Consider the following 16,482-nt stretch of genomic DNA (forward strand, 5'->3'; position numbering starts at 1 on the left):
TCCCCTTCTATTACTAGGAAAGACTGAGCGTGTGTACGATAATTAACCAGCGGGCAGAAATCGAACCATTGACCGCTCTCGGTGAGTCTGACCTCTCACTGCGTAGAAACATTTTTTTTTGGCTGGTTTGGCTGGGAGGCTTCGGCCGTGGCTAGTTACCCTACAAGCCATCTAGCTTTCCGGTAAGATGTCGTGTAGAAACCGAAAAGGGGATTTTCATCCTCCTCCTAACAAGTTAGCCCGCTTTCATCTTAGACTGCATCACCATTTACCATCAGGTGAGATTGTAGTCAAGGGCTAACTTGTAAAGAATAAAAAAAAACCGTAGAATTAAGTATTTACAATAACTTTATTCCACAAAAAAGAAAATAACAAAAGAACACAACAATTTTATAGCTAAAAGGCGATCTTATAACTCAAATAGATCTCTTCCATTCCAGGCAACCTAAACTTAAAGAACCTAAATATCCTGTGATATTGCAATACAATAAGTAAGTACTGTTTATGTACTGTTTTATATAAATTTAGAAGGTACAGCAAGGGTAAGGTCGTTATATATACAAGTAATTACTGAAACCTTTCATTTACAATGAAGCCTTACAACACCTACGCAGTTACATCTGCAGATTTCTCATCCGTGTATACAATACGTTTTTCTACTCATGTGTGTGTTTAAAACTTACTTTTTTTGACACTAGCGGACGCCCGAGACTTTGTCCGCGTCCCCTACCCTACTCCCACCCAACTCCCACCCAACTTTTACCCTACCTTTTATCAAAAACATTATTTAACCACATCCTTATATAAACATCATATTATCATCTTCATATATTTCTATACGGGGGCATACCTGGGTTCGATGCAGACATTGTATTGGCCGGTGGGCCCTTTAGTAACGGCAACTCGGATTGATTATCCCTTTTACATACCACCCGCAGAGGTATTTGAGTGACGTTTGACGTTGAGGTGTGTCGTTGGCCCGGTCTTCTCTTGCTTCTTCTTGGATCTTACTTTGTATATTTCCCAGAAATTGAAATGTCCTACATTTCACTTCACTTCTTCTTCTAGCTGCTTGACCTTTCTCTGCAATACCGCCTCATTTATTTTATTAATTTCTTTCTGATCGTGTAAGGAGGTGCCAGCGGCTTCACCGGGGGTTCTGGGCGAGCGCAGAAGCAACGCCTGGACGGTTGGAGGGGTTTAAGGCAGAAAACGAAGAGATGGAAAGAGGTTCTCTCAGGGCATCTCCTGTAAGACTCTGAACCCTTTTATTTTTTTACAAGTAAGCCCTTGACTACAATTTCACCTAAAGGTGATGCAATATAAGATGGAAGCGGGCTAACCTGTTAGGAGGTGGATGAAAATCCACTCCTTTCGGTTTCTACACGACATGTTAAATCGCTTGGCGGTACGTCTTTGCCGACTACTAGTAGCCTAGTAACTAGCCACGGCCGAAGCCTCCCACCAGCCAGACCTGGACCAATTAAGAAAACCAAAAAATACAATCGGCCCAGCCGGGAATGGAACCCAGGACCTGCGTCTTGTAAATCCACCGCGAATACCACTGCGCCACGGAGGCTTAGAGGGCCTTTCGAGAAGGGTATATTATTATTTACCCAAATTAATTTAGATAATACTAGCGGACGCCCGCGACTTCGTCCGCGTAAATTTCGATGTCAACTTTACTACTACCCCAACCCTACCCTACCCAACCCCTACATCTACCCTACCCCTACCCCCACCCTACCCCTACCCTACCCCAAACCTACCCCTACCCCCACCCTACCCCTACCCTACCCCAAACCTACCCCTACCCTACCCTGACCTTACCTACACCCTACCCCCATCCTACCCCTACCCTCCCCGTACCCTATCCCTTTCCTACCCCTATCCCACCCGTACCCCTATCTCACGCCTATCCTACCCCTACCCTACCACTTCCCTATCCTACCCGTACCTCTACCCTACCACTACCCTACCTCTACCCTACCTCTACCCTAAACCCGGCCCTAAACCTACCCTACCCCTACACTACCCCTACGCTTCCCTACCCGTACCCTACCCTACCCTGTAACTTCTCCATCTTACTCCTACCCTTAGCAAAATCGGTCCAGTCCTTCGAGAGTGGTGGTATGACCAAGAGAAATAGAGACTTCTATGATAATAATATAAAGAGGTAAAGTTCGTGTGGTTGTAGGAGGTAATCTCTGGATCTACTGGACCGATTTGGAAAATTGTTTTACCAATAGAAAGCTACGTTATTTGCGAGTGTCATAGGCTATGTTTGATCCCCATATTCACACGGGAACAGGAACTACGTAAATGAAAGCTCCCGGCGTCATATAGCGGAATTTCTGCGTCTTTTAGAAATTTTGTATTATCTCAGAAACTATTTAAGTAATTAACATACTGTAAAGGGCAAATCTTATCTTCATAATATCCTTGTGATTATTAAATAATTTATTTTAATAAGGATTAAAGTTTAGTTGTATAAATAATGACGTAAACCTAAGTATATAAAATTAATAATTTTTAAAACACAAAAGGTACTATATCTGCTAATATATAGTAGATAGATATATGGTGTCGCGGACTTTTTTGTAGAACTTTTAAAGATACATAAAGTCTCCATACATTAATTTCAATTTTACAAATAGTTAAGGCAGCGCATGCGAATAAGTCTGTTTAAGAGGATTTTCAGTCCGACCTGTATGACAAAAACTGTGATAACTCGGCTAATATATATGATACCAATATAAAATATAGCCTATAGCACTCCCCGATAATGTAGCATTCTACTGGTGAAAGAAGTTTTGAAATCGGACCAGTAGTTCCGAAGATTACCCCATTTAAAAAATGTGACAAACTTACAAACTTACAAACTTTACCTCTTTATAATATTAGTATAGATATAGATATACCCAAGTTAAAAAACAACTAATATAAAATGTGTCCCGCAAATTGATCCACTTCCGTCATATAAAATATTATCAATACAATACTTGATAAGCATTTATTTACGGTATTAACAATATCTAAAAAAGTTAAACAAAACACTCTGGAAAATAAATACTTTTGCTATTAGTGACAAGGATGACACACTGATACATATTTTTATTATCATTATTTTGCCATATTTATTCTTTTGGGAATCGAACCCACTGCCTTGACGCGCTGGGTCGTCTCGTCAAACAATTATGAACGTCACACAGGCGACTGTCACCATACCATGCTATCTAAAAACACTTTAAGCCCTAACCCATTCTGAGAGGAGACTCGTGCTCAATAGTGAGTCGTATATGGGTAACAGACGCCGCGTGGTTCTCGTTACTGTAGGCATATGAGATAAATTTAGCACTCGGAGATAGTTTAGCTTCCCAACAGTAAAGGAAACAAACAAATCGCTTATTGGAACTTTATGATCTCAGATTATCTAAGATTGTGATTTAGATTCGATAGCATATCTGTAGAAGAAATGTCCATGTCACTCATTACTGTGCACCCCATAATAGTGTGGAGTGCAGTTTATGATGTCTAGATCTAAGGCCAGGAATCTATCGGCGATATTCGTTGGTGTAGTTTGTGGAACATGCCATTTCAAAGTAGTAAAAAAGTCATACCTTGTGCTTTAAACATTTTTTGAAAATAATATTCTACTAATATTATAAAAGCGAAAGTTCGTATGTTTGTTACTCTTTAACGCTGCAACTATTGAACCTATTTCGCTGAAATTTAAAACAAAGATAGATAATACCCTGGATACTTTTCATCCCGGAAAAATCCATGGTTTCCGCGGAATTTGTGAAAAACTGAATTCCACGCGGACGAAGTCGCGGGCTTCCGCTAGTAGATAGACCACAAAACAATTGTTCAAAACTTTTTGTCGGTGTGTTCAAGTATCATTAACCAATAGACCGAATTTCAAACGACCAACACTGTGCTTTCCGGTGCGGGGTCGCTATTCCAGCACCTTGGGACCCCAACGTCATCGGCTCTTCTGATATTCTCCTATGTGGCCTGCCCATTGCCACTTCAGCTTCGCTACTCGCTGAGCTATGTCAGTGACTTTGGTTCGTCTGCGGATCACCTCATTTCTGGTGCGATCACGCAGAGAAACACAAAGCATAGCTCGCTCCATCGCCAGTTTAAATATTGTCCGAAATAAAACGAAGCAACAAGTGACGGGCGTCCACTGGTTAATATTATGGAACCCTGAAACGCATTCTTGTGACGCAAGGCTAAAGTTTGAACGCAACTATAAACGCACCTGTGTGCTCTAACCTATAGGCTATATTGGTGTCTGTGAGTAATGCTTCCCACAATCGTATCTCTTGGATTGTATTATCTTTATCTAGAGCTGTTAACAATAATATTATTATTGGTTGTTCTATTTTTTTATCATCTCATCCGTTAAGGTCAAGATGCATATACCTAGCTAGCTATGTAAATAGCGTCTAATAGTCTAGGATACGGAGAACCCTTTTACAATTGATTTCTATTAATCTGATTTCCATGAGTTTAAGCTGCTTCTTATATTTTCTCCCCTCTTAACTATTTCTCATTATTTAGCAAAGACTTATGGTTTTCCATTTAATAATTCCGGATTAGGATACCAGGAATAGGAGAATGTGGCTCTTAAGTTTCGTATATAATTATTAACTTTGTTTAAATCCTAGGTTCTGCACCTGATTGGACTTTATTAATGGATACATATGATAAACATTATGAAATCTCACCGGATGTCGCTATTTCGAGATCTACACCAAAAATTTTTCTTTTTTCGAGACAAACTAAGCTAGTAGGTACATGTACTTACAGTGCCGTGGGAGACTAACATTCCGAAGGACGACAATATAAAAGTAAACAAATAATATGACCTAATAAATGAACTAACCAAAAATTGCTATGTAGTAAGTCTGTACGTCATAGAAGTAGGTGCGAGAGGATTACCAACAAAATCTCTCTATAATTTGCTTAAAGACCTTGACCTTTATCTGCAGCAAGTTCTATATTAGAACGGGTATCTAAAGCTGCTCTAATAGGATCTTACCAAATTTAGATAAGCAGGGAGAACAACACAAGAGATGCGGAGTTACTCGATTGTCAAGAAATTCCTTAACCCTACGTCCTTTGGTCACTAGTCCGGGACTCTGCTCGGAGTTTTTCTCTCTACCACGCGATGGGCCCGGCACCCGCATTGTGAATCCATGGAATGCTATCAAATTCGTCTCGTAAATATCAGCTGGTAAGTATTAATTTTTGATGCCTTCTCAAATTAATAAACGATTAACAAACTATTACCGTCAAAGAATTGATTTAAAGGGTTAAAGAATGAGACATTCGTATAACTATATCTACACAAAAGATCGTAACCCTCGTTATGCAAGCAAATTGGTATAGTCATTTAATAATCTTTAGCCGAGCTACTAAAGTTTAAAGTCTGAAAGATAAACAATGACCCAAGGGCATCTAAGTTAAACCTACGAGTCAATACATAGTCCAGTTCAGAGTTCGGATTGTTCTTTGTGCCTATAATTATTAATTATATAACATCATCATTTGAATCATAATGGTTTTTTAATATTTATAAACTATTTAATTTTAATGTATTATTACTAGTTACTAATAACTTTTTTGTCATTGGACGTAGGATTACAATAAAATTTTCATTTTCATATGCATTAATGTCTATACAACAATAGAAATAGAAAAGGACTCAGGATTTAACCCTTGCCCATTAAGAAAATTGAATCCAGCGATGTTTTTTGCTATTGAAAGAGTTTTGGGAAACCAAAGACGATCATTGCCTACGCTAAACTAAAAATTTTGGAATAATTAAAAAAACGTTTCTTATAAAATTTTTCGACAACATTTCATCAATATTTCATATCAAAATTTCAGAATTTCGACAAAATTGGATCCAATCGACGCAGTTTTCCGAGGTCACCAGCTGATTAGTTTAGAAAATCGATCGGTTCAGTCGTCTAAAAAGTATTAAACACGTCATCGAACTTTTCCGAGAAAATGCCATGGAAATATTATTTTTAAAGTAATACCTCTAAGACGGTGTCCACCTCTGCTTTGAGGCTATTTAATAGGTTTATACGATACGGGGCATAAATAACCGTTCGGATCACAAAGGGTGTTTGTTAGAGCACCTGTTCCATCTCAGGGCGGTATTGTCGCGGACAGTGAAAGGGCGGTTCAAAGGAACTTATGTGTCTAATAATATTCTTTTATATCGGTTTGCTTTGAGGTGTTTGCGTTACAACACACGTCGCATACAACACTGGAACAAGTAGAAAAGGTGAAAGGTTGTAGTAGTAGCAACAACGTACTTGAGTGGTAGCCTGTTAATGATCAAATCATTACAGAGTAGTGGTACCTTGTCCAAATAGGTACTTAATTAATTAATTTATTCTTTTTAGGTTTCCGTAGTACACATGTCCAGCATGGTTATGCTATGGGTATTGGAGAAAGCTCTAGTTCAGCTTTGAGCTTTTTTACTTCAGAATCTGTTTTGCCATTTATGAAATGCAAATTTTGAAAGAAATTGGCGCAGGAATAAGAAATCTCAAAATAGCGGGTTTTTTAATACCTACTTAATAACTTAGACAAATCGTTAAACACACCATAAATGAGTACATAACATATTAAATGGTGATTTCTGCCAATTCACTGTAAACTGCTTAAAATAACTTCGTTCCAATAAAAAGCTAGTCTTAATCCAGAAGACCAGAGTTCAAACTACGACTACAACACTTTAAGCCCTAAAAATGTCTAAAAAAGGGTTCGAGTTTAAAAAGCTTTCAGCTTTTAGAACTATGGTGATAGAGATCAATTTGAAACTCCACTGTCGAGATATAAGAACATAGGGTTCTAAGAACAATAGGTTATTTCACCGGCAGCTAAACCAGCTCTGAGCTCTCCGAGGCACTGAGGTGTAACTATAGAAAGCACAACACCTGGCAATTGCTGCAAATTTCATTGAAAGAAGAAAACGTTAATTTTATTATTAATGGTTAATGTTTCATAACCCGACCTAAGACAGGACGTCAGGATTCGAAACCAGAGGCAATATTTAAAATGGGCGTCATTGCTATAAAATCTTAGAACATAAATATAAGATGGTCATCATCATCACCGGTGCCCTCTTCAAACTGAAGTTTAGCGGTCAGATGGAGAAAACTTTTCCGATCACTAGAGAAAATTTTCGGCTGGCTATAATTACTCTTGGTCCACTCCTTGTCGTCCTAGTGATCTTTTTCCGACTATCTTGCCTTCTAGGATCAACCTAGGAAACTCGTAGAGGTTGATAAGATAGTACACTATCTATATTCTATACCTACCTTATCTGCACTTTACATATTCATTTCAACGTGACCAGCAGTCCTCCATTCATATAGAAGGGGGATATGGAATTTAAACCACGCTGCTACAATACGGGTTGACGAGTTTAGGGATCACCCTAAACATAAGCCTACCAGAGGACCAACAAACAAAAGGCAGTTTACGTTTTTATTTTTAGACGAATAAAATTTACGAACTTTGAATTGGGAAATGTATTGGTGATGATGATAATGTTAAATTCATGAACGATGTTAATGATAATGATTGGGACCGACGGTTTAACGTGCTCTCCGAGGCACGGAGTGTAACACCACCAACTTCACGCCTCCGGGCTGAGAAGTTTTAACTGAACCCAGCACATTGTGATCTGTAGCTACATAAGCCTACCAGAGGACCAACAAACAAAAGGCAGTTTACGTTTTTATTTTTAGACGAATAAAATTAACTAACTTTGAATTGGGGTTATATACTGCAAACTGTAAAACACATCAAGATTCACGTGGAATAAGTACCTAGTACTATACAAGTTGTTAATAATGAACTTCTGCAAACGATTCTGATCCTCTGACCTAAATAAAGGCCAGACTTCTGTTCACGAGAGTTTTTTTTTTTATTCTTTACAAGTTAGCCCTTGACTACAATCTCACCTGATGGTAAGTGATGATGCAGTCTAAGATGGAAGCGGGCTAACTTGTTAAGAGGATTATGAAAATCCACACCCCTTTTCGGTTTCTACACGACATTGTACCGGAACGCTAAATCGCTTGGCGGTACGTTTTTGTCGGTAGGGTGGTAACTAGCCACGGCCGAAGCCTCCCACCAGCCAAAAAAAAAAGAGCCAAAAAAGAGTCGTCCTACGGTCCTAACGTTTCGACCCTAACGACTCAAATATAATCTCTTGTAATTAAAAAGAAGTGCGTCTCGGGACGCCCGACCGAAGTGACAACTTAAATTGCTGCTGTATGCGTGAACGAAAGGGAAGTTAGAGTGGCGCCGTAACGCGTTACGCTACGAAACGGTTTACCCTCCCATAAGAAGTTATTTCTTTAAAAATGTGGAATAAATAAAATATGGCGTCAATAAATTAGGTCATCATTAACATCCCATATTCGACTCACTATTGAGCACGAGTCTCCTCTCAAAATGAGGGAGGTTAGGCCTTTGTCCACCACGCTCGCCCAATGCGGGTTGGTGATTCCTCACGATGTTTTTCCTTCACCGTTTGAGACACGTGATATTTAATTTCTTAAAATGCACATAGCTGATAATTTGGAGGTGCATGCCCCGCCCTTTGAATCGAAGGCAGAGATCATATCCACTGGGTTATCACATTTAATATTAAAAAGCTGAAGATTTTGTTGTGTGTTTCGTTGAACGCGCTAATCTCATGAACCACTGGTCCGATTTGAAAAATTCTTTCAGTGTTAGATAGCCCATTTATCGGGGAAGGCTATATATTATCTCCGTATTCCTACGGGAACGGGAAAAACGCGGGTGAAACCGCGCGGCGTCAGCTAGTCTCTTATAAAATTATATAAGAACACAAAATACAATAAAAGTATCTATTCAGGTGGATCGCGCTTGGCTATTCCCGACACGTCGCGATCATATGGAGATGCGCACTACGATACAACGGTGATATATAAGGGTAACACGTCTTAGATATTCTTCAATTTCGTTTGATATTTGTTCAAGATCAAGACTGTCCGAGAGTCCCCGTCTTGTCGATTCGCTCGTATTGTCATCGGGAAAATGCATTTCGCTAGATGCAGGCGAGTTATTTAGAAGTTATACTTATGACTTGAGTTTTTCGGTAGATAAGTGATGGCTTAAAAAGTGTCTTAACATAAATTATTGAGGTACTTAGTAACATTTATGTTGATTAAATTATTACGCTGTGTTGTGACTCCTACAATAATTTTGGTAGATTAATATGAAGTGCATAGAATGATTTGGGAAACGACTATTGATATGTTAATTATTTTTAATTACCTACACATGCTCTTGAAAGACTAGGAAGGAACAACATCTTCATTTTACTTTATTTAATGCCTAAAATAGAATGGGATCAAGGATCGCTAATCATTATCGTGACTGAGTATACTTTCAAGAATTCTTATTCAACACCAGGAATCGTCACTAATATCAGCCTATTTTACCAGTCTACTTTAGGGCCAGGCCTTCCTTCTTAAAGGACAGGATATGTAGTTCAATTTAACCATTCTTCTTTAATGCGGGTTTGCGGGAAAAGTGTGATGATGTTAGATTTTGTAACAATCACTCTCAGATGTGATCTCTCTCTCAGATGATAATGACAGGGGACGACGATTTAACGTGCTCTCTGAGGCACGGAGGTGTCCAAAGTGGTGCACAAACACTCCAACACCGAACTGAGAATTCCTCAGAAGCAAACAAAATTCAACATTTCATAGCCCGATCTTGTAACCGCATTCAGGGCCGTGGGATCCGAAGGTACAAAGCTGTATATTGGACCACTGAAGAATAGGAGGGCAATTTTGTTAGAAACCTATTTGCACTGTGTAATTAATAATTATGTGAATCTTTTCTATAATTAATTTTTTATCCAAAATAAACAATAGATGAGGGTATATTTTTCTTATGCAGGATCTCGCACTAGTATGAAAGTATGTAGCTTCTTATTTCAAAAATTAAGTTTTAAAATGTTCGTCTCTCTTTTTGTTTCGGCGAAACTCTGAAACGAGTGGAGTGATTTTTTGTGCTCTGGCAGATAGTTGATATTATAAGGGTACGTAACATGGGTACAAGCATATCCTCGTATTCCTATAACAACCATAACTGCGTGGATGAAACTGCGGTTCATTTACTAGTCACTGAATAATGCAGTGGAGTCATCTCCTCCCAAGAGTGTCGGGATAGGGCTCGAGGCTTGGCCTCCTTGCCCGAGTAAGACGCGGGGGATTTTGCTGCCTCGGTGGTTTCTTCCAGCCCCTTTCGTTTCGGGGCTAAGGCATTTTGGCATAGGCCAAAAGTCGGCACTGAATAATAAATGTTTTTTGCAGATGTATCACAATGATGACGCTGTGCGCGCTGGCGGCGCTAGTGTCGGCGCAGGTGACATTCAGCCGCGACTGGTCCGGAGGCAAGAGATCCCCACCCGCGGTGTTCGACTGTGAACAGTTCGCTAGATACTGCCGACACTTGCTGGTGAGTCCTCTCCTTCGCAGGATCTGCATCAGTCTAAGAGTCACAGCACGCCATACATTCAAGCATACCTGAAAAGCACAGCATCTACGTATCCTATACATTAGGTTTCATTTACACGAGCAGCAACTTGCTATCGACGACTGCAGTCGGCGACGTCTCGGTGGCAGTCAACGGCAGTCGACTGCAGTCACCGACGTCTCGGCGGCAGTCGATGGCGGTCGCCGACTGCAGTCGTCGGTAGCAGTTGCCAGCTGCCGTTGACAACGTGCTGCTCGTGTAAATGAACCCTTAGACTGCGTCCTATTTTAGTTATTGAAACTACCCCGTCCCTACCCCTAGTAAAATTCGAATAGCAATATCACACATTTAGCCATCGTTTTCGATAATGCCCCCAAATAACCAATGCAGTCTGTAACTATTTATTTTTTTACTAAATTATATTTATAAGTTTATTTAAAACACACCTGTCTACTTACCAACTTTTGCAAAATTTACTAAAAATTTCTTGGACGAAGATCCAGGTTCTCGTCATCGTAGCCACATAAACTAAGTTAACTTTAACTTTTTAACTTTGTTTCAGCACGAGTTAAAACAAGAGATAACCGAGAACAAGTTAACCAAGCGCAACCACTTGGAACCCGAGGAGTTCCAGGTGAACTTCGACGTCGATAAATAGTCAGCCTGCTTTATATTCTCTATGTAACGTACGCACAGTGCACTATATATGAATAACTAATTATAATTATTCATATAACATTATATTATGCTGCTTTAAAAATGTGTATTTTTTTAATAACCTCAAGACGGCGAATCTATAGGTACGTAATACGTAATAGCAATAAAAGAAATGAAAAAGACCCGATTCCATAAAATATAAAAACTGAAAAAACATATTCTAATCTTAAGTGTAGAAAACAGTCGGGACCATAATTATTAGATAGAATTCTTTTAACAATAGAAAGTCACGTTATTTGCGAGTTTCATATGCTACATTTTATCCCCATATCCTCACGGGAACAGGAACTATGCGGGTGAAACCGCGGGGCGTCGGCTATTTTAATTATGACCAATATTCCATTTAGATACTCGCGGTGTTGGGTCAGGCCCTCAGACCAATTATAGAAGGACCAGTATCGCAACCAATTACACGAACAAAATTGTCTGTCTTTTCTGAGGAAAACGAGCTTAGATTTGATATATCTCTTATGCTAAACTAGAAGTTTTTGTCCGTTTTTTACACTATTAAACTCCACAAAAGGTATTTTTACTACAAAATATCGATATTACACAAAAACAGTTTTTATAAGACATTTCACACATGTGCCGTAATTTAATATAAAACCTTTATCATCCATCTAAAAACGAACGGTACTTTTTTAAAGCTTAGCAAAGAGTTTTTATGTCAGAAAATTGCTCAACATTTTAAAATTAAAATTAACTTTGTAAAATATATTTAACATTTAATTCTTTAATTTTAATAATTTTGACAATAAATGACAACGATTTATAATTACCAGAAACACGAAAATATTAATTTACTTTATGAGTAATATGGTTGTAGTTTTTAACGTACCGCACTCATAGTGTACTATTTTAATCGGATTAGATCGTTGATCATATACTTTGACAGAAAAGTAACGTCCAGTGAGGCAGGTCTTATATAATATTTGGTCTGAGATCAGGCCATTATTGAGGAGCTGTTGTAAGTATTGGATGAAGGTAAAATGAAAAAAATAAACATCATTCAAATATTAATTTATTGTTAAAAATAAATTGATTTTATATACAATGGATAACATATTCTATTAAATAAGCACACAATTATTGCAATATTAGGCTTGCATTACGCACAAAATGTAAAAATAAAAAAAGCATTTAAATTTTATAGATATAAACATATCTATATCGTTTACATTAAATACATTATACAAAATTCACACAATTTTAAATTGCGTCAAAGATAATAAACGCTATGAAATCGACATTGAATATTTAAGCAGAGTCTTAAGGTTTTAATATTAAAATTGTTCATTATATTCAATTATAATCAATTAAAGTGGTACATTAAAAGTCTATATTACGTACTATATTTTAAAAATACAGTATGATAAAATGTCTGATAAAATTTAAAAATTTGAGATATGAGAAATTAAATTATGTAAATTAATTATTCATTAGTATTATTCATTTTAAATGTTTTCTTTATCCTAATACCTATTGAATTTTAATTGTGTACACTACATGCAAAATCTATCAGATTTTATAACAAATAGTTAGAAACTTATATATCAAAGCATAGGTCTTCTTTGACAGGTGTTATTAAAATATGAACTGTTTTATTGTATGATAGACGCGGATGTCACTCGAATAAAACTATAGTAAAAAAAAAATACCGACCGAATTGAGAACCTCCTCCTTTTTGAAGTCGGTTAAAAATAGTCATGATTTTCAACTATTATGTAACACGACGATAACCTACTTGTAAAACCCTATTTATCTTACATAAATTAGTTGTTACGTTAATAATTACATTAAAATAAAATTGCATTAACATTAAATTTTCTTATTAAACATTACAATTTGAAATTATTCCATATTAATACGTATGTAAGTACTTATTTGTAAATATTATTGAAAAAAAAATTACTAATACTATGTCATATATAACCTAACCTAACCGATTTTATACACCGTAAATTTTGCATATGGCGGGAGCATTTTAGAGAAGTATAAGAATATCATGCATCTATTATACTGTAGTACTACTAAACAAAATCACACAAACATATCTACATGTGATGTATTTCTGCAATGATAAGGATTAAACATACAGCAAGTATCCTACCGACTGCGCCATCTTTCATCATTATGGGCTCAGTTTAACGGCTCACAACTGAGCTAAGACTCTATCATAGGAGTGGGAATAACAGTAGTAACCATGCATAATGTTAAATAATATCACACAGACAAACCAACATCCGTTATATGTATTCATACAACAGGACAAAACTTACGGCAACTATCCTATCGACTGCGCCAGTTATCAACATCAGCCTATTTACTCACTGCAGGGCTAGGCCTTACAGGTATATGAAACTCAGAAAATGCGGACTTAGGCTACTGCGCCAATTCTTAGTCGCCAAACATTGCACAAATACATTACACTACACTTAAAAAGCCGTGATAGCCCAGTGGATATGACCTCTGCATCCAATTGCGGAGGGTGTGGGTTCGAATCCGGTCCGGGGCATGCACCTCCAACTTTTCAGTTGTGTGCATTTTAAGAAATTAAATATCACGTGTCTCAATCGGTGAAGGAAAACATCGTGAGGAAACCATACCAGAAAGCATACCAGAGAATTATCTTAATTCTCTGCGTGTGTGAAGTCTGCCAATCCGCATTGGGCCAATGTGGTGGACTATTGGCCTTACCCCTCTCTTTCTGAGAGAGCTCAGCAGTGAGCCGAATATGGGTTGATGACGACACTTATCTTTTGTGAATCTACTCGTACATTTACGTATTCTGCAAAAATGATAGTTGATCCGTTTCTCTATAAATCAACTATACATGATATAATTTCTTATAGTTTTTCTTCCACACAATCAATATATAATATCTGATGATTTGATTGAGGACAATTTCCATTTTTTTGTACCTTTCTCTAAAAATCTAGTCGTCCTCATCTGCAGCGGTACACCGAACATATTCTAACGCACTGTTCAACTTGTTCAGCCATTCATCACGGTCTTTTGGAGTATCTGCAGCCAGCAAGTGCCTCCTCCTCACGGTGCCATCAGCACACTTGACGTAGACCAGGGATCCGGTGTCTGGTACGATCAAACCGGCCGGTACTGATGATTCCAGGAGCAATGTATTCGGTCTGGCACATAGATCTCTCGGTGCTTTTGTCACTCTGTCTGATATCACTGTTGTCAGATCTATGTCGCCAATTGGCATCTGAAAAGAGATAATTGACTTGTAATTATGTTTTTATTCCAAGCCTGAACAGAAATATAATATAACTTAATTGGGGGTGTTATTTATACTAATATTATAAAGCTGAAGAGTTTGTTTGTTTGGTTGAACGCGCTTATTTTAGGAACTACTGGTCCGATTTGAAATATTCTTTCAGTGTTAGATAGCCCATTTATCGAGGAAGGCTGACGCCCTATTATTTTATCCCCGTGCTCCTGCGGGAACGGGAACCACTACTCTACTAGTTTGTTATAAATTACTATTTTCATTGTAACTTTAGTACGTTAGTTGAAATTAGTTTAGTTTTCCGCAAAATGAGGAGGTTTTCTTTTTAAGTTTTCTGGCTATATGAGTAATTCTGATTTGGACTACCAACAGTCCAATACTTTTGTAGAGTTTCTTCGTTTCGACATTGACATCTGATGGCATTTTAATGTGGGTTTGTCTTTCCACAAAATACCACATTTCGCAAGCTATTTATGGCATGTTCGAGGTGTTGGACACACATTTAGAATTAATATAAAATAGTTTTAAACGTGACTTCTTAGCTCACTCTTGTGTTTTAAAAGTTTAACTTATTGAATTAGGAATGTAAAATTTATCTGTTTAAAGAATGTTAAGCTATTTTGCTGGCTTCAGATAGCTGTCACTTCATAATTCTTCTGAAGATTTTGACGGCCTCCGTGGCGCAGTGGTATGCGCAGTAGATTTACAAGAAGGAGGTCCTGGGTTCAATCCCCGGCTGGGCCGATTGAGGTTTCTGGCTGGTGAAAGGCTTCGGCCGTGACTAGTTACCACCCTACAGACAAAGATGTACCGCCAAGCGATTTAGTCTTCCGGTACGATGTCGTGTAGAAACCGATAGGGGTGTGGATTTTCATCCTCCTCCTAACAAGTTAGCCCGCTTCCATCTTAGATTACATCATCACTTACCAGGTGATATTGTAATCAAGGGCTAACTTGTAAAGAATTAAAAAAAAAACAAGATGTTCAATCTACGATGTACTACTACTGTGCCTACCTTCTTCTGCACGTCGTCGGGGTACTTCCAGTAGGCGAGGCGCGGCGGCTGCAGACGGAACCAGCGGCGGTGCCAGGCGCCCAGCCCCGACACGTCGTCGAAGGCGGTGAGGAAGGCGGCGTGCGGCTCGGGCGGCGGCACCACCACGCGCGCGCGGATCTCCACGTTGATGGCGCCCTCTAGCGGACTGCCGTGCGGGACCTGGGGAGAGTACAAAACCGTTTCTATATCATCAGCTGGCCTATTCACTAATTTTGGCTTTATTGTCAACCTATTAAAATAAACATCAAATCAATTGACTTATGTCATCTACCTACTGATGTAGTAGGCACCGGATGATATATTTTACATGGAATCTCAATTTCGTATACGTCAAAGATAAAAATTACCATGCCGATCAGCTGTCAGATGCCAGACGTTGGCTACTTCGAGGACGGCGTCTGACTAGTGACATCAGATATATGTATCTAGAGACTGTCAAACTGTTTTATACTAATAAATATGTTACGTGCCTACGAAATCACTGCTAAAAGTGATCCGAATTAAGCTTTTAATTCACTCAATTAATTAAGCAAATACTTCACTGCGCGCACACATGCACAATTATGTGTTTACTTACACTATATATATATATATATATATATATAGTTTTTACACTTTCTGAAAACACAATTAGTCATTGTAGTAAGAAAATCTCAGTATGATATCGCGCGACCCAGGATACGAATCCACGACCTCGTGATGCGGAAGCATATTGACTAACAACTGGACCAAAGAAACAGTTTCAAATCTGAAATTGCATTAGTAGGGCACCACTTGAGCGTAAGTAACTTATGACGTAACTCAAACAAACACCGCCAATTATTATTTTATGAGAGTAGATCATAAATCCGTTTAAATAACACTCTTACTTTAATTGTATTGTATATAACAATCAAAACACTTCTGT

General features: G+C 38.2%; 2 protein-coding genes across 10 annotated transcripts in view; one reads left to right on the top strand and one right to left on the bottom strand.

Annotated features, from left to right (window-relative positions):
- Positions 1-589: 589 nt before the first annotated feature.
- On the top strand, positions 590-11,508 carry LOC112049104 (uncharacterized). The gene is made up of 4 exons (XM_052885483.1): positions 590-650; positions 1,133-1,250; positions 10,392-10,536; positions 11,117-11,508. The coding sequence occupies exons 1-4, from the start codon at positions 590-592 to the stop codon at positions 11,210-11,212; spliced, it is 420 nt and encodes a 139-aa protein (XP_052741443.1). The 3' UTR covers positions 11,213-11,508.
- Positions 11,509-12,276: 768 nt separating this feature from the next.
- LOC112049107 (anillin) overlaps positions 12,277-16,482 on the bottom strand; it is a 62,992-nt gene continuing 58,786 nt past the window's right edge. For all 9 annotated transcript variants that reach the window (XM_052884955.1, XM_024086872.2, XM_024086876.2 and 6 more), the window contains exons 20-21: positions 15,534-15,734; positions 12,277-14,494 (exon numbers count right to left, since the gene is read on the bottom strand). In XM_052884955.1, coding sequence (XP_052740915.1) covers positions 14,207-14,494; positions 15,534-15,734 — 489 coding nt within the window. In that variant the 3' untranslated portion in view covers positions 12,277-14,206. The remainder of the gene's footprint in view (positions 14,495-15,533; positions 15,735-16,482) is intronic.

The sequence above is a fragment of the Bicyclus anynana genome, chromosome 2, assembly GCF_947172395.1.
Source record: "Bicyclus anynana chromosome 2, ilBicAnyn1.1, whole genome shotgun sequence".
In the NCBI taxonomy this organism is placed as follows: Eukaryota; Metazoa; Arthropoda; class Insecta; order Lepidoptera; family Nymphalidae; genus Bicyclus; species Bicyclus anynana.

Excerpts from the sequence above, each read along its gene's own strand:
- LOC112049104 (XM_052885483.1), top strand. The coding sequence starts at position 590 with ATGAAGCCTTACAACACCTACGCAGTTACATCTGCAGATTTCTCATCC. Across the intron at positions 1,251-10,391 it reads GTTCTCTCAGGGCATCTCCT|ATGTATCACAATGATGACGC; the intron begins GTAAGACTCTGA and ends TGTTTTTTGCAG. Across the intron at positions 10,537-11,116 it reads GATACTGCCGACACTTGCTG|CACGAGTTAAAACAAGAGAT; the intron begins GTGAGTCCTCTC and ends ACTTTGTTTCAG.